The 18,387-nt window shown below is 35.5% G+C and overlaps 1 protein-coding gene across 2 annotated transcripts in view; it reads right to left on the reverse strand.

Moving 5' to 3' along the window:
* rbm27 (RNA binding motif protein 27) overlaps positions 1–18,387 on the reverse strand; it is a 139,869-nt gene that overhangs the window by 101,592 nt on the left and 19,890 nt on the right. For both annotated transcript variants that reach the window (XM_059990488.1, XM_059990487.1), the window contains exons 2-5: positions 14,748–14,866; positions 11,561–11,697; positions 10,072–10,166; positions 462–658 (exon numbers count right to left, since the gene is read on the reverse strand). In XM_059990488.1, coding sequence (XP_059846471.1) covers positions 462–658; positions 10,072–10,166; positions 11,561–11,697; positions 14,748–14,866 — 548 coding nt within the window. The remainder of the gene's footprint in view (positions 1–461; positions 659–10,071; positions 10,167–11,560; positions 11,698–14,747; positions 14,867–18,387) is intronic.

The following is an 18,387-nucleotide window of genomic DNA, read 5'->3' on the forward strand; positions in this document are numbered from 1 at the left end:
TTATTCTATTCCAGGTTGAACCAAATTTATAAATATGCAGCAAATTTTTTTTTGGAAAATGAATGAATTTCTAATCCATTATATATTAACATCATGCTATTAAGATTCCCATTCTATTCCTACCTCCTTTCACTTTGTCCTTTTATTCCCTGACTGGCTTATAACTAGGTGCCTTGGAAAGTTTTTCCAAATAAAAACTAAATGGATGCCAGCTGTTGGGACTCATAGTTTGTTTAAACTTTAGTTGACACTGAAATGAGTTCAAAATAGAGGAAAATCTCAAAAGTCATATTATAAAAATCTTTCACTAAACAATTGCTATTCCAGTGGTACTAATGAACAGGTGATTCTTATTATTAATATGTGAATCTTCCTATTATTCAAAATATGAAAGATTAACAGGTGGAATTAGTGAAATCTGGTCAGAAACAAAGCCAAGCCTCACAAGCTCACTCACTTACCCCTGCTTGTGCTGTTGCTGCGGCCAAGGACTCGATTCCTATCTCTACTGCAACTCCGACTTTTGGTCTTTGATGGACTGTGGCTATAGCTTCTGCCTCTTCGACGGTCGTATCGATCTCGATAAACATCTCGAGAATGAGGATGCCTCTCAATGTCTCTGCGCCGTCGTTCTTCACGCTTTTTTTCGTCACGATTTCTAATAAAAGATGGATTTCAACATTTAATAAATTTATCGTCCTATGGAGTTATACTCTTATAAAAATCAAAACAAATTAAATAGTCCAATTCTGTTACTTTTTCTAAAAAATTGAAGTGCTACAAAGTGCAGTAATTAAGCAACAAGAATGTGTGTTCCTCTGAGCAACAGATTAAAATGATATTTGGAAGTCTCAGCAGTGTCAGGAAGAAAAAAGTGCTGGGAAAAATTAAATGTTTGAGATTTACAAATATTAAATAAACACAAAGGATGCATTGAAATAAATTTTGAATTTATTTCAAAATACAGAATAAATTTTGATGTTCACTACTAAAATTCTCCCTTCTGTTAAAAGCATTTGAATCACTGTGAATTCAAATCATCAATAACAAGATGCATTCGCATTCTATACATACTTCGATAATATTAGTTAAAACATAACATTTTGCTCTCTAATAAAACATTACTAAATTTACTAAATGAATAATACAAATTTACTCATTTGAAGTTAAAATCCACTATTCAAAACTCAAATGCATACATAAATGATAAATGGCTAGGGTGCAATTTCATTTTAAATCATTGGATTAAAGAGAAATCAATATCTTAAGTAGCAAAACTAGTAAGCCATTTACACTCTTAAACCTGTTACAGCATTCTAAATATGTGCAATCCTCTGGAAGTAATAATATTTTAGGTTCAAATGGCCACAACCCTAGCCCAAACTGTACAACTAGGGAAATGATTTCTCAGCATTCAGATGAAATGTCAGGCCTGTTTCTGCATTGACAGGAATGTTTAAATTAGATGATTTGCTTCTTCAGATCTACAAAAATTACACTCAATCCTGCCCTGCTATGTTTTCACACACCCTTCCTGTGATGACACTGGTTTCTTTCAGGTAACTCGGATTCCAACCACACACAGGATTGGTATATTAATAGGCTGCTGTCGATTGCCTCTAGTGTGCAGGTCCCTGAAAGAATCTGGGGGGGAGGGGGAGTTAATGAAAATGTGGAGAAAATAAACAAGATTAATCTGAACAGGTGCTTGCCATAATGTGTGGACTTGTTAACTCAAAAGGTCCATTTCCATGTTGCCTGGCTCTGAGACTCAACCCTGTGTAGTTTGAACAAGATACCGTGGCCTCAAACTCTAGCAAAGGTGGCCACATTACAGTCTGATGCTTAACTATTTTATTGATTTCAATTTTTTAGTAGTGAAATCCAAACACTGATTCTTGTGGCAGTTCACATTACATTGTTACGTTACATGCTACAATACTGAACATGATCTACTTGTTAGCACTTCCTGCTTTCCAGCCATTAATAAATGCTCCATGCACTTATGTGTGTCGTAAGGAGCTCTTCATTTTCCCTTCGTGTCTCAATTCATATAATTTTTAATATAACATTGTATGGAAGACACTGACTGAAAAGATGCAACTATCATGATATATTGTAATATAATGGCTTAAATGCAATACAGGCAGTCCCCGGGTTACATACCAGTTCTGTTCCTGAGTCTGTCTTTAAGTTGGATTTGCACGTAAGTCGGAACAAGTACATCCGGTATTATTTAGTGTCAGTCAAACGTTTGTCTTAGTATATAGTATATATTTTACCTTTCTATGCATATAAAACACTTAAGAAACGTATGATTGAGGTCAGCAGGAGATGCTCATGGAGTGAGTACTGTTTTAGATTCGCTCCATAACCTTTACTTTTTTTAACCTTTGATCACCCTTATCCAACTTATTTTTACCTAAAGATACTGGCTATTTTTTTGGACTTATCGTTAAGAGTTTATTGTGAATTTTTGAAGATATGCAATCAGAAATGGCTCTTAGATCTAAAGAACGAGAACCTGGGCGGAACCCGAACGGTAATGGAAAGAAGCAAGCTCATCCGCAATGCACTGAATTAACTTATGTATTGTTTTTGGAGGTTTTGAATAAAAAATTTGATGAACTACAACAAATTTTTAAACAAGATATAAAGCCTTTTCAAGATTACATAGAAAAGATGGATTCAGTAATTAACCAGCAGCAAGTTTATATCGCATCTCTGCTAGAAGACGCTCGGAAACGAGATTTGATAATTGAAAAATTGCAACAGGATTTACTTTCGACCACTAAACTGGTGGAAATACTTAAAGCCAAAAGTGTCGACTTTGAGAATCGGTCCAGAAGACAGAACCTACGTATACTTGGTCTCCCGGATGGCATAGAACAGGGGTCGGCAACCCGCGGCTCCAGAGCTGCATGCGCATCTTTCATCTCTGTGCTGCGGCTCCCCGTGGTTTGTTAGTTTTTGAAATGTAATTCGAAATTTGAAGATTATGGTGATCTTGTACAATCTAAAAACGTTGTGGAGACCCCATTTCCTGGCACATCCGAACCGGCTCACAATTAGCCACCGTTCCAGCTAAGGGAGATAGCCTACGGGGGTTTGTGAGTACGTGTCTTTTGGAGCATCCGCGCCCACGGGGACGGGTTGAGGGAGGCTTTAAAGCAAGGCTGTTTAGTTCGAATAAAGTTACCTTTGACTGCAGTGTCTTTATTTTAGCACTGCGTGTAGCACACCGCTACAACGTGTTTTTTTATCGCTATTAATATACATCACCACTGCCAATGCCTGACACCCGCCAGTGCGTGCTTTCTTTTAATTCTTCGATCCAAGGTAGGCTAACTATGGAGTAACCTTCAACCCAATGTCTTTTTTTCCGAGTTCAAAATGTTTTTGCTGCATGCAGAAATGTAATTTCGTTTTCTCTGCAGGAGTTCATCAATTTCATAAATGCAACACATTATAGTTTGTTTATACATAGCATAAAGGCAAAAAAAAACCGTTGTATGCAGTGTTATTTCATTTTAAATGTCAAACGGGTTTTGTGGCTCCCAGTGTTTTCTTTTCTGTGGGAAATGGGTCCATATTGGCTCTTCCAGTGGTAAACGTTGCCGACCCCTGGCATAGAACAAGGCGACCCTTCGAAATTCTTTGCTCAACTTTTAAAGGATGTGTTCCAGTCTGTATTTCCAGATAGCCCCCCGTTACTTGATCGTGCTCATAGAATCAAGCGTTGATCACTGAGTGCTTCAGCTAAACCCTCGGTTGTAATTGTCCGGTTTCATTATGTACATGATAAAGAGCAACTTATTTGTGTGGCCCGGCGTGTAGGAATGGTTAAATTTCAGGATCACAATTTCCGCTTAGTAGAAGATTTTAGTCCTGAAGTAATGAAGGCAAGGTTTCTTTTTAAACCTCTGATGTCTGAATGTTATGAGAAAAATCTAAAACCTGCGCTCTTATACCCTGCGAAGTTCAGAATCTCGCCGCCAAACACTCCATGCCAGGGTTTTCCTTTCTACATTTGAAGCGAGAAGTATTCTAAATGAGAACTTCCCTACTGTTACGGAATCTCATTCCTAACAAATGAGGGTTTTTGATCGTGTAAGATGGTTTTTGATTCCTCAAACCAGATTTTGTTTCTGGCTATTGCTGTAGGTTTACTCTACACTTTATATTCAAGTTAAAGTGTTCTTTCGTCATATTAATCGGTTTGTTTTATACACTTTAACCATTATACTATATTGCTGACTATCATTTTTGTTCCTTCGAAGGTGTATTTTTAACCCTTCGAAGGTGAATTTTTTTTTACTAAGATGGTGGTTTTTTGGAAAAATATTTTTGTTTTTTTTTTAAGATGGCGTTATTTTTTTTTCCTCTTGTCTTCTTCCTACAATGCATCACTTATCACAGTCTAAATATTTTTTGGTTTGTTTGGGTTATAACCCGATTTATAAGTTCTTAGTGATTATATTCTTTTCGTTTTTTTTTTACAACCAAGTATATTAAGAGGTTTGGTTTTTAGTATAGTGATCATAATTTTTAAAGTTTGGGTGGATTTTTTTTTATATATATCTTTTATATATGGAGTGGTCTTCCGCTAATATGGGGGTAGAATTAGTTTCATGTTTTCCTTTTCCCAGCCGATTTTTGGCTGTTGTTTTTTTTCTCTCTCTTGAGGGGGTGGGGGGTGGTCTGTTTTCTAACTCTATATTTCTTTTTCCAGTTTGTTTTAGTTTTCTCATTTGGGCTGTTTTTGAACTACAAATATGTATACGATGCTGTCACTTCCGGGTCCACTCACCATTAATTTTGTGTCTTGGAATACTAATGGTTTAAATCATCCGATTAAACGAAAGAAGATTTTCAAAGTATTCCAAAGACTTAATGCTCATATTATTTTTGTACAAGAAACTCATGTGAGGAAGGAGGACAATTATCGCTTTTTTAGGTTTTGGCGGGGTCAACAGTATCATTCGAATTTGAATGCCAAAGTAAAAGGAGATTCAATTTTTATTGACTCCTCTATTGCATTTGTCCAACAAGATATCTTTTCGGATCCGAATGGTAGATTTTTGTTAATTACAGGCTTACTTTGTATTAAAAAAGGTTGCTATGGTTAATGTTTATGCTCCAAATGTGGATTGTCCTGATTTTTTTAAGTCCTTATTTACTTCTTTACCTAATTTAAATGAATATGTTGATAATGGGTGGTGATTTTAATTGTTGTTTAAATCCTTTGATGGACAAATCTATAACTACTCAGACCTTACCCAATAAGTCGGCCACTTGTATCAACTCTTTCATGACTGATAATGGAGTTCTTGATATTTGGAGATTTCGGCATCCTAAGGACAAGGAGTTTTCTTTTTTCGCACGTTTATCATTCTTATTCGAGAATTGATTATTTTTTTATTGACTCTTGTTTGATTCCTTCGGTAAATGGTTGTGATTATGATAGTATAGCTATTTCTGACCATGCTCCATTAAAACTTTCTATTAAATTTATGGATACAGTTCCTAATGCTAGACAATGGTGATTTGACTCTACCTTATTGCAAGATCCGGACTTTATTAAATTTATGAATGAACAGATCAACTTCTTCTTTTCAACCAACTTCACGGAAGATATTTCTTACGGAACACTTTGGGACACTTTTAAAGCATATATATGTGGACAGATTATCTCTTACTCTGTTGGTCTGAGAAAACGCATAAAGGAGGAAGCTCTTTTATTGGCTGATAAAATCAAAGAGATTGACAAGAAATATTTAGTAAAGTATATCTAATAAGGAGCTTTACAAGCAAAGGGTTGAACTTCAAACAGAATATAGTTTATTACTTACATCTTCGATTGAAAATCAACTGATGAAGTCCAGATCTGATTTTTATATACATAGTGATAAATCGGGTAAACTGCTAGCTAGTCAATTGAAGAATGCTTTGGTTAAATGTCAAATTACTAAGATCAGTCAGCAAAATGGGGATTTGACAGTTAACCATGATGAGATAAATAAATCATTTCAAGATTTTTATACTTCCCTGTATCATTCTGAATTTCCTCAGGATTGTGGTACCATGTGTGATTTTCTTGGGAAATTGAATTTCCCAAAATTATCACCAGATGATCTTTCATTATTGGAAACTCCTATGATTGATGCAGAAATCAAAGGAGTTATTTCCTCCATGAATTTAAGGAAAGCACCTGGTCCGGATGGGTATACAGCAGAATTTTTAAAATGTTTTTCCGCTACTCTCTCTCCTTGGTTATATAAGGTTTTTGAAGAAGCAATTAGATTGGGCAATTTGCCACAATCTTTTTATAGAGCTTCCATTCCTTTAACATTGAAGAAAGATAAAGACCCTACTGATTGCGCATCCTATAGACCAATATCCTTATTGAATGTAGATTCCAAGATTTTTTCCAAGTTACTTGCATCCAGGTTGGAGAAGGCATTACCCCAAATTATTTCGGAAGATCAAACCGGCTTTATTAAAAATCGTTATTCTTTTTTTAATGTTAGGAGGTTATTGAATATTGTGTATACTCCTTCACATAATATTTCAGAATGTGTTATTTCATTAGATGCGGAGAAAGCATTTGACAGAGTTGAATGGCCATACTTATTTAATGTGTTGGAGAAGTTTAATTTTAGTCCGACATTTATTTCCTGGATTAAACTGATTTATCATACTCCAGTAGCCTCGGTGTTTACTAATAATCAAAGATCTCCCTTTTTTTGTTTATTTCGGGGCACTAGACAAGGCTGTCCTCTTAGCCCACTATTATTTGATATTGCTTTAGAACCCTTGGCAATTGCTATCAGAGAATCACAGGATATTCTTGGTATTAATCGTGGGACAGATACTCATGTTATCTTTGTATGCAGATGATTTATTATTATTTATTTCTAATCCTGAGAAATCTATTCCTGTAGTTTTATCATTGTTGGCTCAATTTAGTGACTTTTCTGGGTATAAATTAAATCTTAATAAGAGTGAATTGTTTCCTTTAAATAGACAGGTCTCAATCTATGGAAACTTATCTTTTAAATTAGTTAATGACTCTTTTATTTACTTAGGGATTAAAATTACAAAAAACCATAAAGACATTTAAGGTTAATTTTGTACCCTTAATTGATCAGATTAAATGCTTGTTTACTAAGTGGTCACCATTATCTTTATCCCTGATAGGTAGGATTAATGCTATCAAGATGGTTATTTTACCTAAGTTTTTGTATATTTTTCAAGCGGCACCAATTTTTATTCCGAAATCTTTTTTTCACTAATGTTGATTCAAAAATTTCCTCATATATATGGCAGAATAAAAATCCAAGGTTAGGTAAAATATACTTACAGAAGGCAAAGAAGGAAGGTGGACTAGCACTGCCTAATTTCAGATTTTACTATTGGGCAGTTAATATTAGATATTTGATATGTTGGTTGAAAGATTGGGATGGATCTTTTAGCCCTCACTGGGTGAGCCTGGAAATTAAATCGGTAGCAGGTTTTGCACTGGGTTCTATTTTGGGGACTTCTCTCCCTTTTGCTCTTTCTAAATTGCCAAAACGAATTGACAACCCGATAGTTAAACATACTTTACGTATATGGTTTCAATTTTGGAAATTTTTTGGGTTGACTCAGTTTGTTTTAAATATTCCTATTGCATCCAATTGTTTTTTCCACCCTTCAATTATAGTCTGAGCTTATTCGGCTTGGAAGACTAAGGGATTACTACAATTTCCCGATTTATTTTTGGATAATTGTTTTATGTCTTTTGAGCAATTACCTAACAAATATAATTTGCCTAGATTTCATTTTTTTTTTAGATACTTACAGATTAGGAATTTTTTTAAATACTGTACTTCCTACTTTTCCAAATTTTGTGTCTTCAGGTATCTTGGAGAGTTTGTTTGAATTAAACCCCTTTCAAAAAGGGCTTATATCAAAACTTTATAATATAATTATGAAGATACGTTCAGAGCCCCTTTCTAAGACAAAAAATGATTGGGAAAGAGAGCTTAACCTTATTATTCCTATTGAGAATTGGGATAGAATTCTTCAATTAGTTAATACATCATCTATATGTGCTATACATTCATTAATACAGTTTAAGGTCGTACATAGGGCCCATATGTCCAAGGATAAATTGGCTCATTTTTATTCCTATATAAATCCTATTTGTGATAGATGTCAATCTGAAATAGCGTCTTTAACTCGTATGTTTTGGTCGTGTCCACTTTTGAAAAAATATTGGAAAGATATATTTGATATTATTTCTGCTGTATTGAACATTGATTTACAACCCCATCCTATTACTGCAATTTTTGGTTTACCAATGATGGACTCACGTCATTTATCTTCTTCCGCCTGTCGAATGATTGCGTTTCTTACACTAATGGCTAGAAGATCTATTTTGTTGAATTGGAAGGAAATTAATCCTCCTACTGTATTTCATTGGTTTTCTCAAACTATGTTATGTTTAAATTTAGAAAAAATTAGAAGTGGTGTATTTGATACTTCTATTAAATTTGAAAAGATATGGAGATCATTTATTCAATATTTTCATATGATGTAATATGACCCTGTTTCAAGCCTATTTGATTTTCCAGTTTTGATTTTATATATGTTGAGAGGATCGGAGTTGATGACACTGATGATTCTGTATATTATAAACAGCCTTTTCTTTTTCTTTTTTCAGTTTTTCTTTTTTCTTTTTCCCTTTTTTTTCTCCTTATTAGCTATTAGATTATTAGATTAGTATTTTTTGCATTTTTTTTCTCTTTTTCTGTTTTTTTTAATTACTTATTATGACATACCTAGAATTTGGGAATACTCATTTATACTGTAATCATTGCTTATGTATTCTTTCATGTGCAGTTGAAATGTGTATGTTTGTAATCCCATTATCTATGTAATCAATTGTATTTTGTTGATATTAATAACAATAATAAAAAGATTGAAAAAAGAAATGTATGATTTCCAATAATTAAATCATTGCATTGCTTAGTAATAATTGTAGCTTTCCATCGGGGCAGTGCCTTTCAGATGCTCCATTATTCTCACTTTAAACGTTATCCTTTAAAATTGTTCCGATCATTGACCGACTGTAGCCTAACGCTTTTCTAATCACCGATGGCATTTCAGCTCTTTCTAAATGCTTTATTATTTCCATTTTATTTTCAATCGCGATCGCTTCCCGTCAATGAAACAGAAACACTGCGGGCGGCAGGTCCCAACCTCCGCCAGCTCCCGAGGTCTGCTGGGTCCTAAGGATCACTGCACTGAAACAGGCTAAATGGGACAAGTGGGGGCTGTGCTGGGTTTGGGTATTTGATCCTCCACAATATTCCGCGTGGGAATTTAAACTGGAGGTGGCAGTGTTTTTTTATTACGAGGTCGAGTTGCAAGCTCGACGTCAACCCGGCACGGACGGTACAGGAGTCACTAGATCGACATCAACCCGGCATGGGAGCAGTCCGTCACTGGATCGAACTCGGAAACCTTCATTCTCCAGCCCAGCGCTGATCTCACTGCGCCACCAGCTGACAGGAACGGGTGTGGGGCGGGATCAGGGTGAATCTTACTAATAAAAATTTAAGCCAAATACACTCAACTCAAAGCTAAACACTCAACACAGTGTCAACGACAACGACTTAAAATGGCAGACGGCGTTGCAATCTGACTTAGAATGGCTGACAGTGTTCTACTTCCTTGGTTTGTAAGTACGAGTTGTCCGTAAGTCGGACGTTTGTAAGTCAGGGACTACCTGTATATATTTGCATGTCATTTACGTAGCAACATATTGTCTATTGTCTATTTAAAGCAATTTTTCTTTGACTACAGCTAATAGATTTGTTTTTTTAAAAATATTTTTCCTGAGACTAATTTCCAAAACAAAACTATAATGTCATGAAACTTACTTTAAACTTTATTCTACATTCCTTAACATTAACAAATATTTGACTACACAAGTCAAGCATTTAACAAATCTGTGGTGTATGAAATCAAGTCAAGCACAAATTATTAAAAATGAAACTTAAAATAATTAGTCAAATGTCATACCTTGTATCAATGGGTCCTAAAAGAGGTTTAAAAGGACTGTGACTTTTCTTTAATGAGGGTTTTCTACCATCTTGGTCCTCATCATAGAGGGGAACCTGTAAAGCAGGTAGCAATTGATGAAAATAATGCAAACCAAAATGTTTATTACAGTCACAACTTCATAAAATACAAGTGAGAAACTCAATGAAACTCATTTATCTCCACAAAAATTTATATGAAAAAATTGATGACTATATCTCTATATGTGTACCACTTTGAAACTTGTCAGTGTTTTTGTCATCTCAAGTATGACACTAGAACTCAGCCCTCATTTCAATCATAAACTCTGAGCAACCTAATAGACGTTCAAATCTGTAACTCGGAAATTATTGTCAATACTCTATACTTATCACTTAGTACAATTAAAACTGTTTTGATTTCAGTAATATCAAATGCAGCTGAGAACACAAAACAGAGAAAGGCAGAATAATAAATTGGAAATAATGATACACATAAATAGTTCCATAGATTATTGTATATAAAATACAGTGCATCCACTTGTGCAACATATTTTGTGTCAGTGTCTACCTGCACATTCACACATGTAAATTAGAGCTGATAATCAAAAATCAGCCTTTAATAACCACTTACAGAGAAAACTCTATAATCCATTAACTATATCACCTGAAATTTGTCAAAGTTTCTGTCAAGTTTTCTCTGAAATAACCAAATTTTTTTTGCTGATTTATAATTAGCAGATTTTCAACATCGCAAGATACAATTTCAGCTAACAATAGTGCAAGACATTTTTCCCCACTGAAGTTTTAAGGCCCTTGATTCTTACTGGAGTATACTGTATATATTCCTCATTTGGGAATTCTTTTCCCATCTATTGCCTCTCTATCACCTATAAAAGAGCACCGTACATCCCTTAAGCTTTTACTACCCATGCAAATTTAGTCACAATGACTGGTAAACCAATACCGTACAGAAACATTAGTGTTACCGATGAGGACATCTCCAAGTGAGAGTACCTCAAGAAGGTGACATCCATCATGAAGGGCCCTCACCATCCAATACATGCCCTCTTCTCATTACTACCACGGAAGAGGAGGTACTGAAACCTAAAGATCCACATTCAACGTCTTAGGAACAGCATCTTCCACTCTGCCATCAGGTTTCAGGAAGGTCCATGAGCACTAACTTTTGTTGCACAATTTATTTAAAATTTATACTTATTTTAACTTCTTTCACTGTATTGCTGCTGCAAAACAACAAATTTCATGATGTCAGTGATAAAACCAACTGCTTATACCCAAGCAAATTAACTTAATATCAAGAAAAAAGCATAGTGCACATTTAACTTCGTTCTGAGCCAGTATGTTTTTTTAAATAAATAATTTTTGACTTGAGACATAGGTAGCATTGGCAAGGTTGTTTTATAACTACAGATCTTTTTCCTAAAGGACATTAATGACATGGACTATTACAAAAACTTATCATTACTCACTTCTTTTTTGTCCTCCCTCTCTTGCCACGTAGGCTGCATGTCCTGTTTCAATGTCTCCTGGACAAGCTGTTCTGGTCGTGGCACGTAGTTCTTTGTGCTTAAAGCATCAAAAAGTTTGTCCACAAAACCAACAGTTTCTACCAATTACAAATCAATGGTGAAAATGCGGCATAGGGAAATTAAATAATTTAACATTGATAATTTAATTGCAATCTACACGTAAACATATTTTACACACAGAGGACATAACTGCATGTACAGAATCTTGCTGATCATTAGTGACAAAACTCAAAGTTCTGATATTTCTGCCTACTCTAGGGTCAGAAGGAAATCAAACCAAAGGACAAATTGTAAAATGATGCATTGTTTGATTTTGCAAAATAAAATTTCCCTGCATATCATCCAGTAGAGTGTGAATGAATAGTTCACTCACAGCCCTCTAGGAAAATAAGAGCCATAACCTACCTCTCAAATATGAGAGTTAGTTTAAATAATTCTCATCTGAATTGTTAATTTACATTAAACAGGTTTATTTTTAGCAAAGTCAGAAGAAAGGGATAGGAGGAAATAAAGGTTAAAAACAAAGACTGAATGGTTTGCTCACAAATTGAACCAAAATGTTGGATAGTGAAACTTTAGTTTCTTTAATTATCTAGCCTCTTAGCTTTTGAACACACTAAAATGATGGAGAATATTTGACAATAGTAATAGTGAATTAATGATTCATTTTAATTATTGTCACATTAAACTCAGTAGAATCCAACACCAAACTATGAATGCTTTGACCATTTTCCCCCAAATACCATTATACCCTACTCTTTATCTTCCTCACAACCCATCATTCTTAGTGAGTACATCACTGCAGTAAAATTTTGTGGTCTCTACTCCAGAACAAAGGTTACTTTTATCTTCATTAAGAGCTGCAGTATATAGACTATGTTGCCATATGTGCTCAAAACCTTTAATTTCTTCATTGAGTGATATTGGAGAATTGGCCAAGTTAAACATCCAGCAAAATGAGTGAGGCCTTTACAAACCAGCCATACGATATACATATCTCTCTACTCTGACAGGGAAGTTCTGTGTCAAGATCCCAATCGACATGTCGCACTTCTCAGGATGTCAGAAAATAACTCTCAAAGAATAGACAATGTTGACAAACCCCACTTAAAGACAAAGATGTGAAACCCAGCATAACCTTGTGGTCTAACATGCAGATTTCCTGCTCTTCTTGACATGCATCCTAAAATATAGGAATGGACAATGTACAGTCAGTACCTTCAAAGCACTGGAGAATACCATGATATATGTCAAGAATAAACAACATAAATACAGAGCAATCTAATCAACTCACATAACCTACCCCTTCAATATACAGCATCCACAAACTATCTCAGAAATCAAAATAAATATCAAAACAAAAACAAGTTGTCCACAACAGGACTATAAAGAGGGGAGAGATGCTCATAGTTCTGAGATCATCTATCAACTTCAAAGTGATGACAGCTGGCATGGTATATGTAGGGGCAGGGGGAAATCTTCTAAATAAATAAAGTGTACTTTTGATCACTCCTGCAAAAGCAGTGGAGAAGAACAAGTCAATTCAGACTTTCTAAAGGAAATTGGACAAACACAAAAAGAAAACTTGCAAAGCTACAGGAAATGCACAGGGTAATAGGAAATCAAACAAGTTGCCCAACAAGGACTGACATGATGAGTGTTTTAAAAAAAGAGAAAAATTGTTTCTTTCAATGCTGTAACAATTCTATTACAGCTACCTGATAGGGTAGACCATACCACTCAGACTGCTGTTCAATGTCTCACCACTGACTAGACAGCATCTCCAATAGTGAAACACAACAATGAAAAGACATCAAACTAGATTTTGTGCTAAATTCTTTTTTGAATGATTTCACAAATTTTGCATTGAGAAGTTTCTATATTATTAAACAAAAGGTATGCATCTAAAGAAAAGGTGAAAATAAAATGGTTACAAAAACATTTTAACTTAGAATGCAATTCCTGAACCAGAGCTGAACTCCAAATGAAGCATACTTCATCCATAACTTTCCCAAATGTTACTTCGGGATCACTAAACATCACTCAATGACACATACCACTGTCAACAACTGTGCTTCTTCCACACCTGCACGTTCTACAATGCTGAGTTTGAGAGCTATGCATGCACTCCCAAAATATAAACCTTTGTATTGGATGAAATGAATTTGGGTGAAATTGGAAAGCTACAAAAATGAAATCTCATATAAGTATTACATGACAAAAAAAGGTAGGAACCAAGCTACTCAAAAAAAAGTAACAAACTCGGAGACCAAATCATTACGTACACATTTAAGACAGTACTATTCACCACCCCAACCAACACCATTAAAAATTCAATCATTAAAAGCCATAATGTGCATACGAACAGTACTAATCATTCAAGACTTTGCGGAATTGTTATATCTTAACCAAATAATAAGACATGTATATATTAAAGATAGAAATTTAACAAGCACTGATATTAAAATTCACACATATTACATTAGTCAAGTACTTTCGAATATCTTGAGTATGTACCTAGATATGATTTTCTGAATCTTTAAACAGAAAAGGTACAATTATATAGAATAATAGGTGATTAAATGATAAAACCTACATAATTTGTATCGGCTCAATTAAAAGTCTCTATACTGTTCGTAACAGTAAACGTACATCCGAAGAAAATATTACAATCAAATGGCTAGATCTAATTCTAACAGAGTTAATAACCAGATCCTAATAACTATGGAAAAGTTACTTGTATTCAAGATATTTTGCATAAATGGCTGGAAACTTAAGGTAAAAAAAATGAAGTTCTGATTCTGTTGAAAGTTAATGTGAAACTGGGCCATACATATTAAAAGAGTCATAATTTTTAAATTGTACAATGAATTAAATTGGATTATCTCAATCAAATAAACTTTTGGGGGACAGCAATTTATCTCAGTAGTATTTTCTATAGGTGTTCACACTATTTAGCTGCTACTAGAAAAAGTAACTTTGGCTTTCAGATATGACATCGAAAATACAAGTTTCCTAATCATCACAAATTCAAATATGCAGTCTAAGATTTAGATTATTGAGTTACAGTTGCATCTTATCTTTTTAATATTATATAAATGCCAGGAAACGAAACATGAACTTTTACCTTTTTGCAGAAAGACGTCCAGTTGATCAACGCACAAAGCCTTGAGTTCCTTTTCTGGCTTGTCTTTCTTAACTAAAGCCACAACATATTTTGCTAAAGCTGAAGGATCAGCATCACAACTGCAAAGAGATTTTTTTAAGAAAATCATTCAATTTACTGTCACAAAAAAGACATCTGAAGAACATAACTTTTCATGTGGACTTCACACATTTTCACTTAAGTGACAAGTACGATATGTAGATCTTCGTTTGCAAAAAGAATTTTAAAAAAACACACTTAAAAAAAAATGTAGTTTTCATCCTCATATAATTTTTCCAACCTTATCTACAGAAATATCTGTCGATCAGCATAAAGGTATAGGCCTTGCTCTTTCTTCTGCAGGCCTAAGACGGCCTTACCATTCAATAGAATCATCACGGACATTTTCTTCCACAACTCCTATGTCCTTTGATTCCCTATACATCTAAAAGAAACATCAGTCTCCCACTCGTACCTCCCACTTGAAGAAATTTCTCATCTTTGTCCTGAATGGTCCATCCACTTTAAATCTGACAGAATTTTAGACATACCAGGCAGCAAAAATAGCAACTACTCATCTCCCCTTCTGACAATTAGACATATGGTTCTATTAGATCAGCTCTCAAACTTCTAAACTCAGGAGAGTTCAGGCATGGTTTGTTAAATCTCTCCTCACATGACAAATCTCCCCTCCAGGGAATCATTCTACTAAACCAACACAGCATCTCACCGTAGCAAGTATAGCTTTCATGTGACTGAGAGACCAAATCCTTTTAAAATAACCCAGTAATGATTTACAAAGCTCTATAAAATTGGAGAAAGCGGTCTCCTTACAATAAAAGGCCAACATATTATTTTCCCTTCCAATTGTTGAACTAAGACAACTCTGTTTCACTTCCCACAGATATGACGATCTGCTGAGAATTTTCAACATTTTATGGGTTGATTTTAAATTTCCAGCATCTGAATTCTGGTTTTGACTTTGTTTATTTTTTTTCGTGATGTTTATGGCAAGTACTGCCCACTTCTAGGCCTCAATTAACATTTCCTTCTGTTTAGACTTTTGGGTCAGTGTGCAAGAAAAGGTAACCACAAATTAAATTTTTCCCCCCTTGTTTGGGTACAAGTTATAAATTCAAAGTAAAATATTAAGGTGCGTGTGCACGCACACACACACTCACTCACTCTAATCGGTGCACTGTAATCTTCCACAAACAGCAAAATAATAAGGACCATATCACTTATTTTAGCTTAGTGAACAATATAAACATCACAAATACGACGGCTAAATGAACAGACCACCAGTTGGTTATTTTGTGACACTTTTTCCAAACATTTAATACAACTACAAAGATTCCTATCAGGGGTTCAATGGATTTTGCTGCAATTACCTGGATAAACTGTAATTACAACACTATTCACAGGAGACCAGGCAAATATTCAGACAAAGCAGCTCCTTTACTAACCAACTGCCTTCAATACATTCCTTCTGGAATCTACCAAAAACCTGGAAACACCTCGCAATGGCCTCTTTGGCATTACTCCTCCCCCAAAACTTGATAGTTTTGTCTCAAAATCATGAAGTACTTGGCTGTAAATTGCACACAGACTATAATTGTTCCAGAAGGCACCTCATCACCAAAGTGAGTAAGAGGGTAGGTAGTCCATGTGGCAGAACAATCCTTCTGCCATTTAAGCTGGACTTCTGTGTACCCTCCACAGATGGCTCTGAAGTTAACAAAGCCATCTGAATTGTCCTTCACTTTTGAACAGTCATTGGGCAAGGAATCTCCAGAATCAGTGCTGAAGCTCCATTCTCCTAAGAAATCTTTGGAATCTTAGGAAACAACCTAGCATTCTCTTCCCATGATACAGTTCAGGATAGAATACCTCCTTATATTGTGTTGAGCATATTAAGAACAGGGCATGCCTGCCCATCAGGCCCAAAACCAAGTTGAAAAATGTTTGGGATACTAAACTGAGATAGAACACTGACTTAATCACCTTTTCAGTGAATTTAGAAGAATTAGTGCCAGCAGTATCCTTCTCATGCCTTGAAGTAGCTTTTGTAAGTAGAAGAGTTCTCAGAAGCATATGGCAAGGCAGAGTTCATCACTTTTTGTTGACTAAATGTTTTGCACCAGGTTTGAGATGCTGACCTATGAATGCCCACACAGGATACAGAAAGCAATCCATGTTTTCCAAGGTCTCATGAACCATTATTGTTGGAGGACAGACTACAACAACTCCATAACTTAAATACAAAGTTTAAATTTATTATCAATGTATACCATGAACAACCTTGAGATTCATTTTCTTGCAGGCATTCACAAAACAAAAAAACACAATAGAATCCACAAAAATACACACACAATAAAGACTGAAAAACATACAATGTGCAAGAGAGAACAAATCATGCAAAGAGTTTAAAAGAGGTAAACAAAAAAAAACAAAGAACGTGAGCTGCAAACTCAATCAGACCTGAGGTGAGTGAACCTCGTTCAGGAGCCTGATGGCCACAAGGCAACAACTGCTCCTAAAACTGGTGGCATGGGACCCAACACTCCTGCACATCCTGCCCGATGGTAGTACAGGAGAGGGAAATGGGCCAAACAAAAGGCAGACAACGCAGAACACCAGTTACTATTCCGCTCTCAGGCCTTTAATCTAGCTCAACACATTAATTGGCAAAAAGCAACAAGACTGAGCACGCGTTCATTTTCCACTCTCAGGCCTCAACACAGCATCCGGTCCCAGAAATGGTTGCCCCAGCAACTACTGAACCTGCATTCTCAAGAGTCAAGTTTTCCAAATCCTGCAGGAAATTGTAAATAAGCTGTTTGTTTAAATGGTTCAAAATTACATTTCTTAAAATATTACAGTCTGTAGACGGCCGTGATCACAGTTCAGAAATACATCATGTACTTTAGTGAGCTGCCCACAAAATGTTGCTGTATGTCACCAGGGCCATCTTTGCAGAAGATAAAACTTTTAAAATCTTATCCACCATCCAGGACATAACCTCTTCTCATTACTACCATCAGTGAAGAGGTATAGAAACCCAAGTAATCACACTCAACATTTTAGGGACAGTTTCTTCCCCTCAACTCCCAGACTTCTGAACAGTCCATGAACACTACTTCACTATTATCCTCTCTTTCTGCACTATTTATATCCTTATTGTAACTTGGGGCAATTTTTAAAATTGTTTTGCACTGAACAGCTGCCACAAAACAACAAATTTCACAATGTACAATACTGTGGAAAAGTCTTAGGCACATATAGATTCCTCGGGTCCCTATGATTTTTGCACAGTATTTGTCAGTGCGGAGCAGAGAGCGAGTGGGAGCAAAAGGATGTCGGAAATGGTGAGGGTGCAGCAACATGAAAGGAGTGTGGGACAGGTAGCAGAGAAGTGTCAGGGACAGCAGTGGTGCAGGTGCAGAAACACCCAGCCCTGAGATACCAGGCAAGGTTATTTGATTCCCAACAACTGGTTTGTTGACCATTACAAAATGTTTCCCTGGTCCCTCTCCCTGCTCCCTTCCCACTCTCAGTCCACAACAGAGACCCATATCAGAATCAGGATTATCATCATTCACAGTCGTCATGAAATTTTATT

The sequence above is a fragment of the Hypanus sabinus genome, chromosome 15, assembly GCF_030144855.1.
Source record: "Hypanus sabinus isolate sHypSab1 chromosome 15, sHypSab1.hap1, whole genome shotgun sequence".
In the NCBI taxonomy this organism is placed as follows: domain Eukaryota; kingdom Metazoa; phylum Chordata; class Chondrichthyes; order Myliobatiformes; family Dasyatidae; genus Hypanus; species Hypanus sabinus.